Raw genomic sequence first — 22,153 nt, 5'->3', positions numbered from 1 at the left:
CCGTGTTAAGCTTTCCAGTAATAAGCATGGCCTAAGCACTTCAGTACTTGGATTATGTGATGTTTCAGTCCTTATTGTTGATATAGCGTGACTGGTTTGAAAAGCACCTGATAATTTAGGGGCCTCACACGAGACTCTTTAATGGGAGCAGAGTTCAGAAAGGTGGGTGTTGAGCCTTTCTGAAAAGCAGGCCCCTGTAAGTCGGCTGCCTAGAATCCTAGTGGCATGTGAAAATCTTTGCATGCTCTCTGAATTTGCAGTAAGCTCTTCACCTGGATCTACAGATGATCCATCTGCTAAAGCCAATAGGTCACACTCATTGGCTACGTCTACACTGGCACCCTTTTCTGGAAATGCTTAAAACGGAACAGTTTTCCGTTATAAGTATTTCCGGAAAAAGCACATCTACATTGGCAGGATGCTTTTCCAGAAAAGCACTTTTTCCAGAAAAGCTTCCGTGGCTAATGTAGACGCGCTTTTCTGCAAAAAAGCCCCGATCGTCATTTTTGCGATCGGGGCTTTTTTGTGGAAAAGAAATCTGTGCTGTCTACACTGGCCCTTTTCCAGAACAGTTTTCTGGAAAAGGACTTTTGCCCGAATGGGAGCAGCATAGTTTTTCCGGAAAAGCACTGATGATTTTATATTAGATCGTCAGTGCTTTTCCGGAAATTCAAGGGGCCAGTGTAGACAGCTGGCAAGTTATTCCGGAAAAGCGGCTGATTTTCCGGAATAAGTGGCCAGTGTAGACACAGCCATTATGTACCTGATGCTGACTATTCCATTATAATAAACCCCTTGACACGTTTGCCCCAGTGGTCTTCCGAGTGAGACGTGGCCCAACCTTCAACTCCTAAGAGTCTGGAAGGAGTTTGTGCCCAATTAGCCGCGTGTTCAGAATCCCGTGGGTCTGTGCAAGTTTCCTTCTCAAACCATCCCCGAGAATGACATGTTCAATTCTTTCCCTTCCAGGTTTGGCCCTCGCCATATTCGGGCCGAGTCGAGCATGATGAGGTCATGTAATCCCAGCACCGGGGCCGCACCTTTCCATTCCCTCATGGTGGCCGACATTGGCGATGTGAACGTGAACCTCTACAACCTGCTGGAGAGCTGCAGGCAAATCCGAGAAGCCTATCAGAAGATTGTGGCAGCCGGCTGCATTCCCCTCACGCTGGGTAAGGACCCCTGGCCTGGGCCCCGTCTCATGCTTTGCTGTTGCAATGCTGGCTAGTAAGTGGGCAGCCGAAAGTGCGGCAGGATCCATTAAAGCAATAATTTTCGCATGGGAGCCACTTAATGAAATTTGGTAGGTAGTCATGGGCCAGCTCCACCCTGGAAGGGGCCGGGCATGGGGCAGAAGTAGTGGGGTTGGGAAGTAGCCTCCCCCCAGAGTTGTCCAGGGCTGGAGGTGCTGAATTAACACAGCCAGGGGCGGCCCGTGAGCCTAGGCGAGCTAGGCAGCTGCCTAGGGCGCCACTGACCCAGGCGCCCGATGATGACATCATGGGGTGCCAGGGCGCCCAATGATGACGTCACGGCCATTGACGGCTGTGCAGGTAGGGGCGCCGATTGCACCGCCCTGCCTAGGGCGCCAGCTGCTGCAGCCGGCTGTGGGCCGCTCCTGAACACAGCAAAAAGGGCTCTCAGCTCCCAGCCCTGCTGCTACCGCATTGCCTGGCAGCCGCCTGGAGTCACCACAGCTATTGAAAGGGCTCATGGCTTCACCCCCTGCCGGTGTAGTTCCACGGCCAGAAGCCATTTAAATGGGATCTGGCCAAGCCGCTGCCTGGACATTTGGTGTCACACGCAGCAGGCTATAAACAGAAAGCCCCCAGATGCAGTCTGCAGGCTGGGCCGAAGTGCTAGGTGGGTCACATCCAACCTCTGGGCCACATCTTGCCCAGCCCTGCATTAAAGCCATCTCCCTCCTTCCACCCCATACACTGCAATGGATACAAAGCAATTTATTAACAGGGTGCTGTGAACGCAGCAGCGCACTCTCCTCCCCCTCTTCCCCGCAGAGAGATTTCAGTTTCCTTCAGCTGCGCTCAGACTTTTGCTGCTGCTGGTTCTTCCCAAATCGTTCAGATTTTTGCAAGTAGACGAGGGAAAAAATGTCCTGAAGGTGTTAGTGAGCCACCGTTTTATACTGCTTAGCACGTCACTCAGAAAATACTCTTCGTGGTGGTAGCTGATGGTATGTGGTAGTGGGAGTTCATTGCTTATCAGTCCTCCAAGTGCCCCAAGAATGCCCCAGAATTTTCCTGTGCTGAATGGATTCAGATCTCCAATGAGCAGCGGCGGATATAGGGCAGGGCGAGTGGGGCGGCTGCCCTGGGCCCCGTGCTTCAATAGGCCCCGCGCACGCACTACTACCTGTCGGCTGTGGCCGTGGCGCATGCGTGAAATTGTGCTGCCTTGGGCCCCGCAAAACTCTCATCCGCCCCTGCCAAAGAGAGTGGCTGTCAGCATATTGGCAGGATGACTGCTCTTCCCTGTGGCTACGTCTAGACTGCAAGCCTCTTTCAAAAAAGAGTGTCTAGACTACAAGCAGTACTTTTGAAAAAGCAAGCCGCCTTTTCGAAAGAGAGCACCCAGGCAGTCTAAAGCATAAAACACAAAAAACATATTAAAACTAAACCTCCAAATATGATCTTAAATGTGTTTCGTTTACCTGGACATCAGGATCTGAAATGAGCAGTTGATGCCCATAAAAAAGCGCTTAGGGGTTTAAATTGAAATCAAACCTTACACAGGCTTTTAGTCTCATGGCAGACTTGTACTGGTGTATGTGCACATGCACTCAACGGTTTTACCTTAGGACACCTATAACTTTGCAATCCGAAACTTTACTCTTGAGAACAAAGGCAGTCAGGGGGTGGATTACAAGTCAGGTTCAGTCAACTCAAATGCCCTGAGTCCATATTTAGGAGTATATGTTGCCTGTATTTATAACACATAGCTGGGATCCCTCCCCTCAAACTGCTGCTGAAGCACCCTTCCCACTGGTGAAATCCAGTCACTCGCAGATCTCCTGTCATCCCATTTACCAAAGTACGAGGTAGAATATTGCAACCAGGCATGGTCAGATTTTTCTGCATGAACTGGAGCTCTTCCACTTCGTATGGGGCTCTCCAGGTCTCACAGCTAATCAGTGTTGAGCCCAAATCAGACTAGGGATGTCAACATGGAGTCACCTATACAATTAACTGATAAGCCTAGACTTATCGGTTAATCTTGTTGACTACATGCATTTACACACACACACACACACTTGCTGCCTCTGTATCAGAGGCAGCAGGTGGGGGGAAAGCAGGAGCCAGTGCTGAGGGAAGCCAGTTTCTGCCAGCACTGGCTCTGCGGTTCCACCCCTTCCCCGCGCTGCTGCCTCCATCAGGGGGTGGAGTAAGGGAGGCTGCCACAAAGCAGCGTCTGTCCCTGAAAGGTCCAAGGTCCCTGTGGACAGAGGCTGCTCTGCCTCCCAGGCTGCTCCGTGGACAGAGGCTGGTCCCCAGCATCTCGGAGGACAGAGGCTGGTCCACATGAGTTCTGAGGGGGGCCCAGGCTTGCCACAGACAGAGGCTGCTCGCAGACAGGAACTGCTGCCAGGAGGGTCTGAGCTCCCCTTAGAGAGGGGAGGAGGAGCAGCCTCTGTCTGCAGGGAACTCGGACACCCCACAGGCAGGGGCTGCTTTTAAATTGGCTCCCCGTGCAGACTGGCTCCCGCCAGGCACCCTGCACTGCTGCCTCTGATACAGCGTGGGGGAGTGGGGAGTGGGGCCTGAGCGCACTGGCTGCTGGCCCCACCCCTGGGGACTATAGAATAGTCAAGTAACCGATACAAATTCATGCGGTTACTCCACTATTCAGTTACCCGATAGCTAACATGCCTAAAGGAGACCTCACAGGAGACTGCTGTGGTGCTGGTGACTCAATATGGAGTGTTCTTCCCTCTGAATCAGAGAGCCAAACACCCTGTATAGTCCTGGAGGTGCAGTCTTTCAGATAAATTGTAAAACATTTCCAGACTGCTTGTGCTCACTTGCAAGAGATAAGTGTCTGGGTCCTGACTCCATTCCAGTTTGGGTAATTCCTATTGAAGTTTCGAAGACATAACTGTGTTATTCTACTCCTCAGCTATTGTTTAGAGTTGCTGTGGGTTGTTAAATCTCAGCTGCGAGACACCCCAGAAGTAGCTGCAAGCAGTGGATGAAGCATCTCCTGAATATTCATCTGCATGCCTAATATCTACATTTAGAAGTTGGCCTTGAGTACCAGCTGCAGCAAGAGAACAAAAGCTGGGTGGATTTTTGAGAGCTTTTAGTATTAAAAAGGGGCAATTTCTCTTATCTGCCACCAATGTAGAGCTGCTGAGATGGCAGTTAGATGAATAGAGGATGATCTCTCTTTGTAAAGTGCTGATGTGTTCCCCTACAGGAGGAGAGGTGCATTATGAATGAAGCTTGCTACGGCTGGAAAATTATATTTGATCAATGCCAGCCTGTTCTTATTATCTGGCGTGTTCTCTGTTCCCTGTCCTGTTGCAGGTGGAGATCACACAATAACATACCCAATCCTGCAGGCGGTGGCAGAAAAGTAAGTTTAAAATCTGAAAATGTGGCATGTGTAAAAGTTGACCCCTTGTGGGGATAGAAGTGATTTCCCCCTTGAGTTGTTGAGTGTGTGCTGGGCAGTTCATAAAAATGTGAGGCTGGAAGGGACCTCAAGAGGACAATTAGACCAGCTCCCTGCACTGTGGCAAAACCAATTATACTAAGGGCATGTCTTCACTCTGCAGAAGTTTGATGCTGCCATGATCGATATTCTGGAGTTTGATTTAGCGAGTCTAGTTAAGACTCGCTAAATTGAACACAGAGGGTAACTCTACCAGCAGCTGGTACTTCTGCTCTTGCCAGGAGTAAGGGAAGCTGATGGAAATGTTTGCTCCCATCAACCTCCTGCTGCAGGGATGCTGCCAAGCTCAGTTTAAGATCAGATGACTACAGCTATGTAGAATACGTAGCTGGAGTTGCATCCTTAAGCCAAGCTGCTGGGTCTAGTGTAGACCTGGATTTAGACCACATTATAGTAATTTATTCTAGACTACATTACCGTAGTGTGCTTATAAGAATGTTATGTGGGACTGTGTTTAAAGGCTTTCAGAAATCTAAATACATTGTGTCTACAGCTTCCACCCCAACCAGTCAGTCAAAGAAGGAAATTTGGTTGGAGTTGGCATGATTCCTTCTCGATAAATGCATACTGGCTATTCTTTTTCACCCTATTATCCTGTAGGGGTCGACGGAGGCATGTAGTTTAGACGTACCCTAGGTGCTTACGAATGTATTACTTAATATATTCGCAATTCTTTCATATATCTAAGTTAGGCTGTCTGGTCTATAATTCTCTAGGTCAGGGCTAGGCAAAATACGGCCCAGGGGCTGGTTCTGGCCAGTGAAAACACCAGATCCGGCCCGTGGCCCACCCTGCTGGGACCTTCAGGAACACAGTTGCCGCAGATTTAAAGCACAGTCTTGCAGCTCTTTACTCTGGAGGGAAGAGGAGGAGTCATGTGATTTCTCTGCCCCAACCCAATCCTCAGCTCCTGGAAACAACCAACCAATAGGAGTTGAGATTGGCCTGGGGGTTGGGGTAGTGCAAGTCTCTTATCTCTCCTGGAGCTGAGAGCCACGTGGAGGGAACAGCCTGCAGCTCTGAGTGATCTAGGGCGGCAGCAGGCAGGGAGCCCAGCCTGCTTTGGGGGTGCTGCAGGCTTAAGTAGGCACTCCCCAGCCAGAGCCTGCCTCTGGCACCTCAACTCCCTCCCCCAGCTCACCATCCAAACCCTCTGCACTCTCCTGCCCCAGATCACAACTCCCTCCCAGACTCTGTACCCCTTCCTGCACCTCTCCCCCAGGCCAGAATCCTCTCCTGCACCCAAACACCCTCCCAGATCCTGCACCCAACCCCCTGACGCAGATCACAGCCCGCTCCTTGACCCAAACTCCCTCTCAGACCTCACGCCATCTCCTGCACCCCAGTCCCTTGCCCTGTGCGCCCTTCTGCACCCAACTTCTATACTAGACCCTGCACCTTCTCCACAGAAAAGTGAGGCCATTGACCATTTTCCAAAATCTTTTGAGTGGCCTCACCAAAAATTATTGCCCACCCTTGCTCTAGGTCCTCTTTATTGCCCTAACTCTTGCCTTTCTCCAGTCCTCTGGGAGCTTACTTGTCCATGGGTTCTTAAACATAATGACAAACAGTTCTGAGATTGTTCTGGCTAGTTTCTTAAGTACCCGAATATGAATTTCATCTAGGGTTGCCAGGTGTCTGGTATTCAATCAGACAGTCTGGTTTTTGGGCCATCTGTCCGGTAAAAATATTCAGAAAATACCAGACATGTGCAATGTCCGGTATTATCTGGTTTTCCAGTTGTGCGCCTGACAGAAGCCTGGCAGGGGGTGGAGTGGCTGGGAGTTGGGGCGCAGTTGGCACTGGGAGTCTCTGGTTGCGTCTGACGTAGGAGTGACGCCTTGGGGAGGAGGAGAAGCCCTGTCCCGTGCTCCTGAGCGCTGTTCAAGCGCATTGTGGAGCCATAACCGGACTCCTCGTGCTTCGCCGGGACCGTGCGCAGGACAGGCAGTGCCCTGGGATTTGCATGTGCCTGGGTTAGGCCACTCTCCGCCGGCCGATTCTCTCCCTCCCACCACTCCTCCTCCTGGCCAGCCCCGCTCCCTCCGACCTGCTCCCGGCCAGCCCTGCTTCCTGTGGCCAGTTCTCCTCCTCCTGATCTCCCCTGGCCAGGCCCCTGCCCCCGACCCACCCCCCGCCAGCCCTGCTTCCCATCACCTCCCCCTCCCGGCCAGCCCCGTTCCCCTCCCGGCTGGTCCCTTCCCCCCGCTCCTCCTCAAGTGTGTCTGGTATTTTTTCTGAAGCTACCTGGTAACCCTAATTTCATCAGACCCTAGAGACATAAATACACGTAACCTAAATAAATATTTTTAACTTGTTCTTTCCCTATTTTGGCTTGCATTCCTTTATCTTTGTTCTTAACATTAATTGTGTTAAGTAGGATCACAATACAGTCTTCATTTTAGTGAAGACTGTAGCAAAACAGGCATTACACATCTGAACCTTCTTATTGTTACTGGCTTTTAGCGCTCTTTCGCTGATAAATGGAGGACCTACACTTTCCTTTGTCTTTCTCATCCTATTCATGTATTCCTAGAACCTCTTCTGATTGTCTTTTATGTCCCTTGGTAAGTGTAACTTATTTTTATAGTATAGAACACTAGAACTGGAAGGGACCTCGAGAGATCATCAAGTCCAGTCCCTTGCCCTCACCTCAGGACCAAGTACTATCTAGATCATCCCTGATAGATGTTTATCTAACCTGCTTTTAAATATCTCCAATTATGGAGATTCCACAACCTGCGTTGGCAATTTATTCCAGTGCTTAACCACCCTGACAATTAGGAAGTTTTTCCTAATGTCCAAACTAAACCTTCCTTGCTGAAATTTAATCCCATTGCTTCTTGTCCTATCATCAGAGGTTAAGGAGAATAATTTTTCTCCCTCTTCCTTGTGTCAAAGTCAGACAGGACTCACAGATTTGTCAGACCGCTCTGTTTATTAGCAAAGCTGCTCTGCTAAATGCACCCAGAAAATGTGAGTACCATACAAGGTTCAAACCCCTTGATTTATACAGTCAAAAGAAAGCCAAGTTAACAGGATTAAAAAGAGGGGCAAAACTTCACATGATTAGTGTGAGACTAGTCAAGTATCTTCATTTCAACATCAAGCACACAGCAATCAGCTGTCCATATCTCCCTGGTTATCTCAATTGCTTTCTGCCTAACACCTAATGTTCCTTTTCCTGTTAACTCAGGCCCACCTGGCTAGCATGCTGATCTGCATACCTACAATCAACATTAACATACTTTTCTTCTTCCTCTTAAAAGACAAACAGTATTCCTTCAACTTATTCAATTATTACAGCACAATTCATCTTTCTCTTACAGTATAATTCTTTCTACTTTTAACACCTTTTTAGGTACTTGAAAGTTATTATGATGTCCTCTCTCTGTCTTCTCTTTTCCAAACTAAACAAACCCAATTCTTTCAGTGTTCCTTTATATAGATCATGTTTTCTAGACCTTTAACCATTTTTGTTGTCTTCTCTGGACCTTCTCCAATTTCTCCACATCTTTCCTGAAGTGTGGTGCTTAGAACTGGACATAATACTCCAACAGAGGCCTAATCATTGTAAAGTCGGGGCGGCCCGTGAGCCTAGGCAAATTAGGCAGTTGCCTAGGGCGCCGCTGGCCCGGGTGCCCGATGATAACGTCACGGTCATTGATGGCCGTGCAGGTGGGGGCGCCGATTGCGCCTTCCACCTGGGGCGCCAGCTGCCGCAGCCGGCCTTGAGTCACTCCTGAGTAAAGTGGAATTATTTTGTGTCCTATTGTTGACCCATAGTTAGTTTGTGGTCCACTATGAACTCTAGATCCCTTTCTGCAGTACTCCTTCCTAGACAGTCACTTCCCATTTTGTATGTGTACAACTGATTGTTTCTTCCTAAGTGGAGTACTTTGCATTTATCTTTATTGAACTTCACCCTGTTTACCTCAGACCATTTCTCCAGTTTGTCCAGCTCATTTTGAATTATGAAAAATCATTATGAATTATGAAAAAATTATAACTGAAGCCCCATTTTATACTTTGTACTGCCTTAACTCTGTTTAAAGTTGGGGGTGTGTGTGTACGCATTTGTAATCTCATTTAAAAGAGTGAGTGTGGGGCTGTGTGTAAAGGGATCAGTCTCTGAAGCTAGCCTGTCTGAGTGACCAGCTGCCTGCATTCTCCACCAAAATTTGACACACAGAAATAGAACCAGCAGAATCTTATTTGGGAATAAGACAATATGCCATGTTTATCATGAATGCAGAATTTACTGTCTCTAGCTACTAAAATTATGCACCACACTCAGACACACAGTCCTACAGGTGGGATATAGTTACCAGCCTCAGTTGCTCGTGCTAGTCCACTGGTCAGGCAGTCTAAACATGAGTAGTGGAGCCAGATCATGTTGGTGTCACTGATGTTCCTAGAGGATGATTGTAGAACTAAAAGACTCAATCCTATAGTTTTGCATCCATATATTTCATGTTTTAGTTTAAAGCTCCTATTCTGTAGCATTGCCTCAGAGCACTGTATGAGTCATCAGTTAATAGCAGGTGTGACTTTAATCTTCTTTTCTTTATGGGGTTTTTGTCTGTTTTCCTAGGTGGGTTCATTTGCAGGGCTCACTCACATTGATGGAAAAAAAACCCCCAAGAGTAGTCCTATAGACCATAGAGACAAATAAATAAATGAATATATAATGTATATAGTATCATGAGCTTTCATGGGCAAAACCCACTTCCTCAGATAGAGTGGAGAAAAAAAGGGGAACCTCCCAACTTAAAAAGAAGGGAGAGGAGGAGAAAAAGAAAAAAATACACCTGTCAATTGTAGTGCTGGTGCTAATGAGGCTAACTGAGTGGGCTGTAAGTGTCCCATACTTAGCTTTTGATGTCATTTGGATGTTGAATATAATCGCCCATCCAGTTCATGTCTTTATTCAAGCCATGAAGGCCCGTTCCTCAAGTCTGTCTCTGTAGTTGGTTTCTGAAATTCCTTTGTAGAAGAATGGCTATTTTTAAATCCATTAATGAGTGCCCAGGTAGGCTAAAATGTGTTCTTATAGGTTTTTGTGTATTACCATTTCTGGTATCCGACTTGTGTCCACTTTGTCATAGAGACGGTCCAGTTTGGCCAATATACATGGCAGAGGGACATTGCTGGCACTTCATGGCATAGATCACATTAGAAGATGTTCAGTTGTATGAGCCTCTCATGTTATGGCTTATGTGGTTTCTTCCTGTGCACACTTGTACAGATGTGTGGACAGAGTTGGTAACTGGGTTTATTGCAGGGGTAGGTTCCTGGGTGAGTATGTTTGGGGTGTGATGTGTGATTGCTGAAAATAACTTGCTTCACATTAGGGAGTTGTCTATAGGCGAGGTTTGGCCTGTTTCCCAAGGCCAAAGAACAAGGTGGTGCTAGCAACTCATCACCCAGACAGGCTGGCTCCAGGGACTGATCCCTTTATACATACACCCACATTCACACTTTTAAATGAGATTACATACACATACACCAAACTTTAAACAGAGTCAAGGCAATACAATGTTTAAAACGGGGGTTTAGATACAATATATAAAAAAGTTACAGTAACAGATTCTTCAAAGGCAATTCTTAACAGGTTATTAACAAATTAATCCAAATCCCATTCATAAGAATTTGACTGCAGTTCATGAGGTTACATGATGTCAGATTGATAGATATAATCAATTAAAAGACCGATTTTAATTCTTTAGCCCTACATATTTGCCCGTTTCCATTCTTCTGGAATCTCTCTCATCTTCCATGACACTTCAAAGATGATTACTAATGGCTTAGATACTCAAAGAGCTGATTGAGGAGGTATTATAGGATGCATTTAAACAGGCCCTGGTGACTTAAAGACATCCAAATCTTAAAAGTAATTTGTAACTTGTTCTATCCATATTTTAACTTCTGAACCTACCTCCTTTTCTCCAGCATTCACTATTGTAGGCACCCAATCACCACCAACTTTCTTTGCTGAAAACCGGCACAAAGAAGTTGTTAAGCACCTCTGCCGTTTCCACATTTCCTGCTATCATTATTCCCTCTTCATTGAGCAGTGGGCCTACCTTGTGCGTGGCCTTTCTCTTGCTTCTCATATATTTGTAAAATATCTTGATACCCTTGATATTTCTAGCTAGATTGAGCTTGTTTTGTGCCTTCATCTAATTTTGCCCTTACATACTTGTGTTATTTGTTTATATTCATCCTTTGTACTTTGACCTACTTTCCACTTTTTATAGGACTTCTTTTTGATATTTAGATCATTCTAGATCTCCTGATTAAGCCAGAGTGGTGTCTTGCCATACTTCCTGTCGTCTCTATGGAGTGGAATAGTGTTCTCTTTGGGTATGTCTACACTACCCCCCTAGTTCGAACTAGGGGGGGGTAATGTAGTCATACGGAGTTGCAAATGAAGCCCGGGATTTGAATTTCCCGGGCTTCATTTGCATAAAGCTGGCTGGCGCCATTTTTAAATGCCGGCTAGTTCGGACCCTGTGCCGCGCGGCTTCACGCGGCACGGGGTCCGAACTAGCTGGCATTTAAAAATGGCGCCAGCCAGCTTTATGCAAATGAAGCCCGGGAAATTCAAATCCCGGGATTCATTTGCAACTCCGTATGACTACATTACCCCCCCTAGTTCGAACTAGGGGGGTAGTGTAGACATACCCTCTGACCCTTAATAACGTCCTTTTGAAAAACTGCCAACTGTCCTCAATTGTTTTTCCTCTTAGGCTACGTCTAGACTGCAAAGAAAAGTCGGAAAAAGATACACAAATTGCAAACTGCAATTCGTGTATCTTTTTCCGCTTTTCTTTCAGAAGAGGCTTTTCCAAAATTTGGCCCTTCTAGGGCTAAATTTTGGAAAAACCTCTTTTTTCGGCACATCCCTTATGCCTCATAGAACGAGGTTTACAGGGATGGTGAAAGAACGTGTCAATGTTTCTGAATTTTTTTCAGAAAACCAGATGCATTCCTTGGACCTCCAGTATCTTGGAAAAGCTCTGCAGTCTAGACTTAGCCTCTGTCTTGCTTCCCATGGGATCTTACCTACCAGCTCCCTGAATTTGCTAAAATCTGCCACCTTGGTAGGCTCCCTGAGTTTGCTAAAGTCTTCCGCCTCAGGGGCATGGATGCTCTTCAGCCTCCCCACCTCCTCCTGTAGCTCTCCCAGCTGCTTCCTGAGACATTCCACTAACAGACACCTTTCACATTGGATGGTCCCCCCAGCCTGGATTTCTGTATGTGGGGAAAGCAAGCCACAGGCTCTGCAAAACCACACCAGGATCTGGGTAAAGGAATCCATGGTCAGGTGGTCTGTCTGGCTACAGGCACAGGCAGAGGAGACAGAAGCTGTGCTGGCACAGGTGACGTGGCCCTTCCTAACTATACTGGCTGTATTAGGACTCCCTCTCAAACTCTTTTTTGTGGATCCCTGGTCTCTAGCTCCTCCTGGTTGCTTAGCCTCTGGCTTTGTTTTGTGCCTCTCTAATTTTGCCCCTACATGCTTGTGCTATTCTTTTAGATTTATCATCACCAATTTGTCTCTATTTCCACTTTGTTTGGAGGCTTCCTGTTTAATTTTCAGCTCATTAAAGAGCTCCTGATGGAGCCATCTTAGCTTCCTGATGTTGTGTAGGATGCTGGCAATTTTCCCATTTGCTCTGCTCACTTATCCACAACCCGTTTACGCTGGTCCCAGCTGGCACCTAGTGTCCGTACTCTGTCTCTGGTTCTCTTTGCTGCAGAGTTAATTGGTGAGAGATCATGTGCTTCTTGCCTTCCTCAACCTGCTGAATAGTCACCTGCCTGTTGAGAGGTCCTAGGCCCTAGGAAGTCCATTTTATAACCTGTTTGGGGTGTAGATGGCTGACAATGTGAAGGATTCTAGATTTTATGCTGAAGGGTTGCATGAGGTCAGAGATAACCGACACATTCATGCAGGTGGATGGGAGCAGAGGGCTGGAGCTAAGGCCACGTCTGTGCTTGCTCTGCCCCAATTAGGTATGGTCCCGTGGGACTGGTGCATGTGGACGCTCATACTGACACAGGAGATAAAGCGCTGGGGGAGAAAGTCCAACACGGGACGCCGTTCCGACGCTGTGTGGAGGAGGGGCTGCTGGATTGCAAACGTGTGGTTCAGATCGGAATCAGAGGTTCCTCCTACTTCCCGGATGCCTACAAATACAGCCGGGACCAGGTAGTGTATACTGCTGCCAAAACCTCCTCTACTCTCTGCTGGCCTGTTGGGCCTTGCCTGTGTAGTCAGGGCAAAAACAGCCATGGTGTGTGTGACCAACCGGGCCAGGTCTGGGCACGGCTGAGAGCATCTGCTTAGGGCGAATTGCTCAAACTCAGGGCTCCTTACTGCCCCAGACTGGAGACCTTCCCAAATAGGCCACTAACCAGTGACATCGAGCACTTCAGCTGCCGATCTGGCCAGCCAGAAGCCTCATGAGCAAAACCCCTCTGACACCCCAGCTCCCTCTGTGCCACAATCAGTCCTGGCCCTAGCACACAGGTGAGGGGTTATAGGACCCAATCTCACCTACCCCGAACAGGTTTTCCGGTCCCAAGAAACCAGCCACAGATCCCAGGTCAATTTACACTTTGGATCTTACCCACAAGACCATGCTGGGCCAATCCTTTAGAATCTAAAATCTAAAGATTTATTACTAAAAGAAAGAAAAGCAGGAGAGTAAGGTTGTTAAAGGATAATACATTACATGCATTGAATCACCCAGTTCTCGATGCAGACTCTCAGCAGAGATGTTATAAACTGCTATCTTAAAAGTCTCTGGTGTACATCCTATGTCAGGATGGGTCCACAGTTTTTTCCAGCTCGTCGTTCTCTGCAAGGCTGTATCTGGGATCAGGAGCAAAACTGAAGACAAAAAATGGAGTCTGTCACCTGGCCTTTTATATCCATCCCTGATCTCTTCCAAGCTGGGCAGGGTCACATGGTCATTAGCCAGGTGTGTGTCTGGCATTTAGATATCCATTGTCCCTGGAGAGTTGCTCATTAACATATCCATTGGCTGCACATTCCTCTGCATTGCTCAGCCACAGACAGAGACGTTTCCAGCATCCATACAGAGTCCATGTTTATAACTCCACGTACAGACATTACACAATTCCATGAACAGCATCTACAGAATCAGTAGAAGATAAGCTTTTGTTTGACACCTCACATGCCCTCCTTTGTATATACTTCGGGGCACACCCCTCCCAATGGGTGCAGCAGTGATCTGGCTGCTCCCCTTAAAATCCAGTAATGTGACAGCGCGCAATATGTCCTTCTTCCCAAGAGGGGTGTTTTGTGTAAAGACAAGAGGTGCCAGATGATCGTATTCATTAATCGATGCCATCGCATGGAACACGAATCTCAGTCCAATCCCTGCAACTACGACACTGAGAGCAAGAAAAAAGCACTGCTGCCCCCTCCTGGCTATCTTGCCTGTGCTGCTTCCAGCCATATATTCTGATGAACTGCTTCACCTCTGGAAAAAGCACTACTTGCTGAGGCAGATTGAGACCCCGGTCTTTCCCCCCGGGGGGTGTAATGAAAGACGGAGCAAAGGCAAGGCCACGGAATGGCTGAAAGCCCCAGCGACAATCGGCTTAGTGCTAACGAGCAGTGTCTTGCCCAGGAACTGAAAGTAGAGGGTGTGTCCAAATTTAGAGGATGGAGCCGGAGGGGAGTGACTGTGAGAACAAAGGGGGAGCAGGACGTTTTCTCTGGCAAGGCAATTCCCTGCTAACTCTCAGCCCCAATTGTTAAACATCGTAAAACGCCAGCACGTATGAGCATTTGAATGTGGGAGGGTTTGCTGCTGTTTATAAATAACATTTTGAAATGATGAGGTCAGCCAACGTTACTGATGTTGACATAACAGACACAGCTGTGCGAGGTAGCTAGTCTTTGGTCCTATTTTTCAAACCTATTATGTTTTTTTCAGGTACAAGTTTTTTTTATCAGATACTAGAAGACTTAGCCAGCATTGCCTAGGGCCAGTTGAGGGATGTGTGCATGGCTCACCCACCAGCTACTCCCTGGGGCCAGCAGCGTGGGGGGAACCACACATGCCTCCTGCAGGCGTTGCCTCAGGACCAGCCTGGAGCAATAGAGACTGCACAGCATGATGGGCAGCTGGTCTCTGCAGGTAGCCCGTGGTGGCAAGGGCCATGCTGCTGGCCAGCAGCTGCTCCCCAGGGCTGGGGTGCTTGGTGCCCTATTGTGGTCATTCGTGAGTATAAGTGTTCCTGCTCTCACACCCCTCCCTTTCTGTCTGATAGGAAACCAAAGGCATTTCAAGCACATCCCATTGGCCTGGCACAACCAAACTCTGACCTTATGATAAGAGGACACTGCCTACCTAATTTGGTAGTCTATTTCTTACCGTTTAGGAAGAGTTCTTGAACAAATGCCGGACACATAGACAGACGCACAAACTCTCTCAAATATATAGTACATAGGCCCTTAAAATACATAGACCCTTAAATGTCCCATCGTCAACTACATGGAATTGTGTCCAACTAGAACAACTTTTAAACACCTAGCTCTAGTGGGACAATGGTTTAACTGGCAATGCTGCATGTAACTAGTTGAGCGCTGGGGAGAGAGGAGGATGCTAAAGGGGCATATAGGGGAATCACGGCTTGGGGGAGCTGTTTCAGGAACGTTGCACTGGATCACCGCTTTCTCTACCTGCTTCCTTTCCCCAGCAGCGTGTTTCAGGCAGTGGAAGCCAAACATGTTTTCCCTTCCTCCAACAGGGTTTCCGCGTCGTCCTGGCTGAAGACTGCTGGATGAAGTCATTGGTCCCACTGATGGGGGAGGTGAGACAGCAGATGGGAGCCAAGCCCATTTACATCAGCTTTGATATTGATGGATTAGACCCTGCGTATGCCCCTGGCACGGGAGCTCCTGAAATTGCTGGTCTTACACCTGCTCAGGTAAGGAGATGCTCAGACTTTTTCTGAACCTGCAGAGTAGACACAGGGGAAACCTGGTTCCCTTTAAAGGAAGTCCCAGGGCTTACTCCTTCTGCCCCTCTTGGAATCTAAGAGTCAAGGGATTTAGAAATGGGATTTAGAAATCTTTAAAAAAAGAAAAGTGACATATTGGGAATTGAAATAATTGAGAACTCGTATCCTGCCTCTAATATTGTTAATATTGGTAGATTGGTATTTATCCTTCTATTGTAGGAAAGCCCTGCTAAGGGAGAGTGAGCTGATAGCCACTTTGATGGGGTCTCAGTATTTATACGTCTGATCCTCTGCTTCTTGCTCAGTCCTGTTCAGCATAAAACAAACAAAGAGCCCTAGGTTACAGCAGGGGCCTTGGATGTGAAGACTGTATCTTCACAGATTTCACATCAGCTGTTTAAAAACAAAAACACCACTTTGGTCATCTACTGTATATTTGAGAGAGTGAGTTTGTCTGTCTGTCTGACTGTTCATTCAAGAACTCCTCCTAAACAGTAAGAGCAAGGACCACCGAATTCGGTAGGCAGTTTCCTCTTATCTTAACTTAAAGCAGGGATATGGTTTGGTTGGACCAGAAAAATGGGATGTGCCTGGAATGGGATTGTGCTTCATACACAAAAGAGAAAAACTCATCAGCCAGTTGAAAGGGGCTGGCTGGTGGCATGCACCCTGTGTTCTAGGCTGCCCCAGCCCCAAACCTCCCACATCCTCAGGTGCCCTTTAGGGAGGGCAGCTGGGCTGAAGCCACCCCCTTTTCCCCCCCCCCACATTTGTACAGGGACATTGCTAGCTGTTCCCCTTTGTGAGGGAGCGAGGGGAAAGCTCACAGTTTGCACATTCCTCACTCTGGCTGGGGAGTGCAAGCGGCAGATAAACCTGAGTCTGCAGCAGCCGAGGGACATGCACCCTCCCCCGGCTGTGCCCACTGGAGCTGCAGTGACCATGGAGAGGCGCTTCTCTTCTGGCCCCACACTGCTGCAGTGAGGGCTGGGATAGTCCTCTCTCCCTGAGGCAGCCAGTGTACTGAACCCCTCATCCCCAGCCCCTCCCCAGAGCAATGATTTAAATGAAGCACAGACATTTTCATTTAATTTTCCAAAAGACAAAAATTAACTAAGTCGAGGACCCAAGCAATGCTGGGTACACCTTCTAGTTTAAATACATGGAATGTTTTCAAGGTTCACAATCTGAGCACCAAATAACTAGCCCTTTATTATCTTTCAAAGGCTTTGGAGATCATTCGTGGTTGCCGAGGACTGAATATAGTGGGGTGTGACCTTGTTGAACTTGCACCAATATATGATGCTTCTGGTGAGTCAAAGGAAACAATATTTGGAACAAAAAGTACAACTTAGCGCTGCTACATCCAAGCTTTGTCCTGCTTAGCTGTGGAGACTGGACACTGTCTCAAGTTCAAAGCAAAACAAGAGATATTTAGTCCTTGACAGTTTGGGCGTCCCTAGATAACATATGAAGGCGGTGGGAAATATTTGTCGTCAGCTAGACCTACCGTGTGCATTAAATGGCATGTTGCAGGAGAATATTTAAGGAAATGCAGAGTAGTTCTTAGAAACAGCTGTTTCAGAGTATGGAAGAGTGTTTACCCCCAGGATGTTGGAGACACATAGTGCTGTGTAAACACAAGAGGTTGTACTTCTTGAATAACCACGGTGTGGCTTCCTCAACATCAGTCAGAATTCAGCTCAGTACTTTATGGCTGTGTTGAGATCAGTGTTTCTCAACCTTTTTTTATAAAGTACCCCTCTAAAAAAAATTGTAAGTACCCCCAGTACCTACAGTTTTCAAACACACAACATATTTTTCATTGTAACACATTTGTTTAAACAACTTAATTGTAGCCGGGTGGGCGATGACATTTTTTGGGTGTAAAAAGTACAAGAATAACAAAGTGCTGTAAAACTTAAAACAAAAATTCAGTTTTCTCCAAATTTCAGTTGTATTGACGTACCCCCCCAGACTTCTCTCGAGTACCCTTAAGGGTATTCGTACTGCTGGTTGAGAAACACTGGTCTAGATGACAAAGAAAAGTCAGAAAAAGATACGCAAATTGCAAACCGCAATTTGCGTATCTCTTTCTGCTTTTTTTCTGAAAGAAGCTTTTTTGACATTCGGTCCTGGGCCAAATGTCGGAAAAAATCCTCTTTTGGAACATCTCTTCTTCCTCATAGAATGAGGTTTACAGGGATGCCAAAAAACATGTCTGCTTTTCGAAAAAAAATTTTCGAAAAAGCAGACACGCTCCTTGGACGTGGCAGAGCTTTTCCAGGATACCTCCAGTATCTTGGAAAAACTCTACAGTCTAGATGTACTCTCTGCTTTAACCACTAAGCAATGCTTCCTCTGTACTGCTGTGCCAACCAGATTAATGCAGAGACTTTAGTTCTGCCCTTGACATTGGAAGTGACTTCATGCTTCTCTAGCAATGAAGAAAAACCAATATTAAAAATTATTTTAATTTAGAAAAGCCAATATTTGAACCAATGTGGTGTGGAAACTGTGGGAGGCAAAGCACAGCCTGTAATAAAATGATGCCTTCATTAGGCCTTCATTAGGCTTGTGTACTGCCAAAGGCAGAGCTGGCCTTTTTTAGCAGTGCACTCTGTGCTGCTAAGAGAATTCACTTTGTCAGATGTATATGTAACATTGACAGATGGAATTGAACCCGGGACCGCCGCAGCTTAGAACAGGAGTCTCTACTGTGCGAGCTAAATGCCAGCTAGCTGTAGAGCAGACCACACCCAAAAGGTGTGTGGGTTACTACATCCCAGGTGGCTAAACTTATGGACCCTCCAAGGTGCACCAGGCAGTCTTCAGAAGTTTGAGAACTGAGCGTGGCCTGGAGGAGTGGGGAGTCTGAGCCCTGCAACCCCATCCACAGCCAGACGCAACTTTCCTCCCGCAAGTAGAACAGACTTGCTAGCACAGGAACCAGAATCAGCCAGCACAATCCATCTTGGGGACAGGGGTGCCTAGAGCCTGGCCCCCTCCCTGTATCCTAAGCCAGCCCACACTAACACACACCCAGCAGCTGGCCCCAACCCAGCAGGCAGCCCTGCCTTCTCCTTTGTCCAGCTTCCTGAGAAAGGTGTTACCTGGTGGCACCCCCCACATATGCTCAGGTTACAAGAGAGTCTGGGCCATTGTGAACATGCTGAGCTGGGCAGCCTGGGGCAGCCTCCCTTCAGTGAGAGTCACACCCCAAACTCCCATCCCCAGCAGGGCACCAGTGCAGTGCCCAGGGAAACTGAGGCCCACGCACTCAGAGTTCCAAAAGAACAGCACAGGACAGTAGAAATCACAAGCAACGTAACAAGCGAACAGAGTGAAACAATCCCCACTACGTCACAGGGCAAATCTGCCAGAGCTCAGGGCTTCTGCCCCATGGAAAGCGCCTACCAGGGCTTGGGGCATTAGCTTGGCTCCTGCCGAAGCCTCAAGCCTCCTGGCAAGACTGCCCCATGAGACAGAAGCCTGTACCCCATCACCCTGCTGCAAGGCAGAGATCCCAAACCCCTCCCCTCCGTAAGTGGAGAATGGGAGGAAGCATTTGGAGGGCTCCATGATCCACACTTTAGCTGCAGACGAGCTGCATTTGGTCATGCTGGTATATACACATAGTCTGGCTCATGCAGGGGGAGAAGGGCTTGCTTTTTAAACAGCCAAATACAAATTGTGTCTGGTTCCTGGAGAGCTAAGAACAATGGAAGGCCCTGTCCTGGGGCCACTTTGCCTTAGATTTATTTCCATTGACAGAAAAGGGGCAAACTTGGAGCCTTCGGCTGCGTCTATACTATAAGCCTCTTCCACAAGAAGAAATGCAAATGGAGCACTCATTTGCATATGTCACACTCTCATTTGCATTTCCTCCTTGGATTTCTTTTGCACAAGAGGTTTTTGTGCAAAAAAGAGCTGTATAGATGGCTCCTTTTTGCGCAAAACTCCCCTTTCCTCATTTTTTGAGGAAAAACGGCTCTTGCACCAAAAAGGGTTTTTGCGCAAAAAGGAGCCGTCTACACAGCTCTTTTTTGTGCAAAAACCTCTTGTGCAAAAGGGATCTGAGGAGGAAATGCAAATGAGAGCATGACATATGCAAATGAGCACTCCCTTTGCATTTCCTCTTGCAGAAGAGGCTTGTAATATAGACACAGCCCATTTGCATTGATGCTGGCAAAAGTTGGATGTGTGTTCACTGCTGGTGCAGCTCCAACAGAGTAGCAATAGCGAGTGATGGTGTGGATGGGATTGAGTGTGTTATCTTCCCTTCTACAATGGTAAAGACTACAACTTTCCTCTGTGGTGCACAAGAAGGAAGTCGCACCAGCTGTGAATTAGGGGGCGGGCTCTTTTTTTGGCCTTGATGATGCAGTCTTACTCTACGGGGCAAACGAGATTTGGATGACTAAGTCTTAAATTACAGGCAGTTCCCTGGTTACATGGATCCGACTTACATCGGATCCCTACTTACAAACGGGGTGAGGCAACCCCGCACTAGCTGCTTCCCCCCAGCAGACCAGGGAGACGTGAAGCTAGCGCCCCTCTTCCCCCCCTCCCCCCCAGCAGACCAGGGAGACGCGGAGCGGCTTTTCTCAGCAGACACCTCAGCTTGAGAATAAAGGACTGAGGGAAGTGAGGTGTGGGAGAATAAAACGGAGCTCTGGAGAAATGTTTGGCTAGAGTTTCCCCTACAATATGTACCAGTTCCGACTTACTTACAAATTCAACTTAAGAACAAACCTACAATCCCTATCTTGTACATAACCCGGGGACTGCCTGTACTTGTATATTATTGCAGCTCTCGACTATTAGTTCCTCTGATTTCCTGGGGTTGGGTAAGAGCAGTGGTTCTTAACCTGGGGTACATGCACCCCCTGGGGGTGTGAGATGCCCTTTCCGGGGGTGCGAGACATGCCAGATTTTTATAATATATCTTAGGTTTAAAGAACTGACCTACTTCAATGATTTTTAAAAAGGGGTGCGAGAACATATTCTGAGAACCAAAGGGGTGCAGGCTGCAGTAAGGTTAAGAACCACTGGGTTAGGGATTCCAACTGAAGACAAGTTAGTTTGGTAGCACTAAAGAATTAAGCATAAATATATTTGTAATTGACCAGACCAGATAACTTTTCACTGGTGTGTGGCCTTTATATCTCTGGTCTCAGGCAAGTGAATCTGTGACTTGTACAAGACTCTGCCAGTATGGAGTCAGTTTCAGGATTGGGGCCCTGATATAACTAACCAGTGCTGGAGGAAGAGTTGGAAAATAACTCCTTGCTCCCGTAGTAATGATTTTCTGACTGACTCTTTAACTGGAAGCGATTGGATGGTCACAGGATTTTTTCCCCCTTTGTTTGTAGGTAACACAGCCCTCATGGGAGCAAATCTGCTGTTTGAAATGTTGTGCGCACTCCCAGGAGTCAAAACAATTTAAACCAGCAAGGAACAACCTAGGCTAATGAGCGGGCCGTATAAATGGCCTCCTTCAACTCAGTGGACCGCAAGATTGTTATAACGAAGACAGTCTCCTGGGAGAGGGTAGTTTGGCTAATTGCACTTGTGTGCCTAGAAATTGTGGGGGGGGGGGGGGGAAGGGGGGAATTGCACCATAGCAGCGCTGTGATTGGATGCAGGCAGAGCACACAGCTCAAAGGGCCAATGTCGTGTACAACCAGCATGGCCCTTCCTTCACGTGCCCTTACTCTGCACATGTGTCACTTCAGTAATACTGGTAGGAAAAAACGACATGGATGGAAACCAGCGGAATCTGGCAACCCTGTGCGTGGACAAAATATCTCGCAGGCCACACACAGAGAACCCCAATGGACTGCCTGTGTCCCTCGGGCCGCAAGTTGCCCACCACTGGTTTAAACCTTCATAGGGGGAGACTCCATAAAGTCTCTACCGGTGTCTCTTCACTTACAAGGTGAGTTTAATAGTCGCAGCCTTTCCATGCAAATACATCAACATAATAGGAGTGAAGACAGACGCCTGAATGGAAGAACTCGGTCAGGTTTTGCTTTTAATTTCTGCCCTCCCTCTCTCTTTGAAGTTAGAGAAGGAGTGCGGGAAAGTGAAGCTTTGTGGTAGATAATACAAACCATTCTGCACCAGACAAAGTCCATTTCAAGCTCCTTTTATGCTATAAGCAGAACTGGGGGGAGGGGAGCAGGTATAGTATTCATGTTGCTGCAGAAATATGGCCAGCAGTGTGTAGAGTGTCCAGTGCTAGGATTTGCAGCACTGTGTAATAGCATGCAAGACTCAAAAGTTAGAACTGGCTACACACACAAGAAAATAACCATGCATTGTCTGTTTTCTAAGTCAACCGGAACTCAGCAAGTCACCAATTCATACAGGCACTATCTCACTGCTATAAAGCTCTGAGGAATGCCTCAGCCACTGGAGTTGCTTGAATAGATATCACTCAGGTCAGAGG

At 47.5% G+C, this 22,153-nt stretch overlaps 1 protein-coding gene across 1 annotated transcript in view; it reads left to right on the top strand.

Moving 5' to 3' along the window:
• The window catches only part of LOC102443768 (agmatinase, mitochondrial-like), a 31,941-nt gene extending 10,642 nt beyond the window's left edge, over positions 1–21,299 (top strand). Inside the window, exons 2-7 of the mRNA XM_006132728.4 lie at positions 970–1,172; positions 4,545–4,593; positions 12,715–12,910; positions 15,487–15,666; positions 16,926–17,010; positions 21,075–21,299. Of these exons, the coding sequence (XP_006132790.2) occupies positions 970–1,172; positions 4,545–4,593; positions 12,715–12,910; positions 15,487–15,666; positions 16,926–17,010; positions 21,075–21,148 (787 nt within the window). The 3' untranslated portion in view covers positions 21,149–21,299. The remainder of the gene's footprint in view (positions 1–969; positions 1,173–4,544; positions 4,594–12,714; positions 12,911–15,486; positions 15,667–16,925; positions 17,011–21,074) is intronic.
• The last annotated feature ends 854 nt before the right edge of the window (positions 21,300–22,153 follow it).

The sequence above is a fragment of the Pelodiscus sinensis genome, chromosome 23, assembly GCF_049634645.1.
Source record: "Pelodiscus sinensis isolate JC-2024 chromosome 23, ASM4963464v1, whole genome shotgun sequence".
Taxonomy (NCBI): domain Eukaryota; kingdom Metazoa; phylum Chordata; order Testudines; family Trionychidae; genus Pelodiscus; species Pelodiscus sinensis.
Note: the sequence above shows the minus strand (reverse complement) of the source record. Positions and strands in the feature narration are given on the sequence as shown.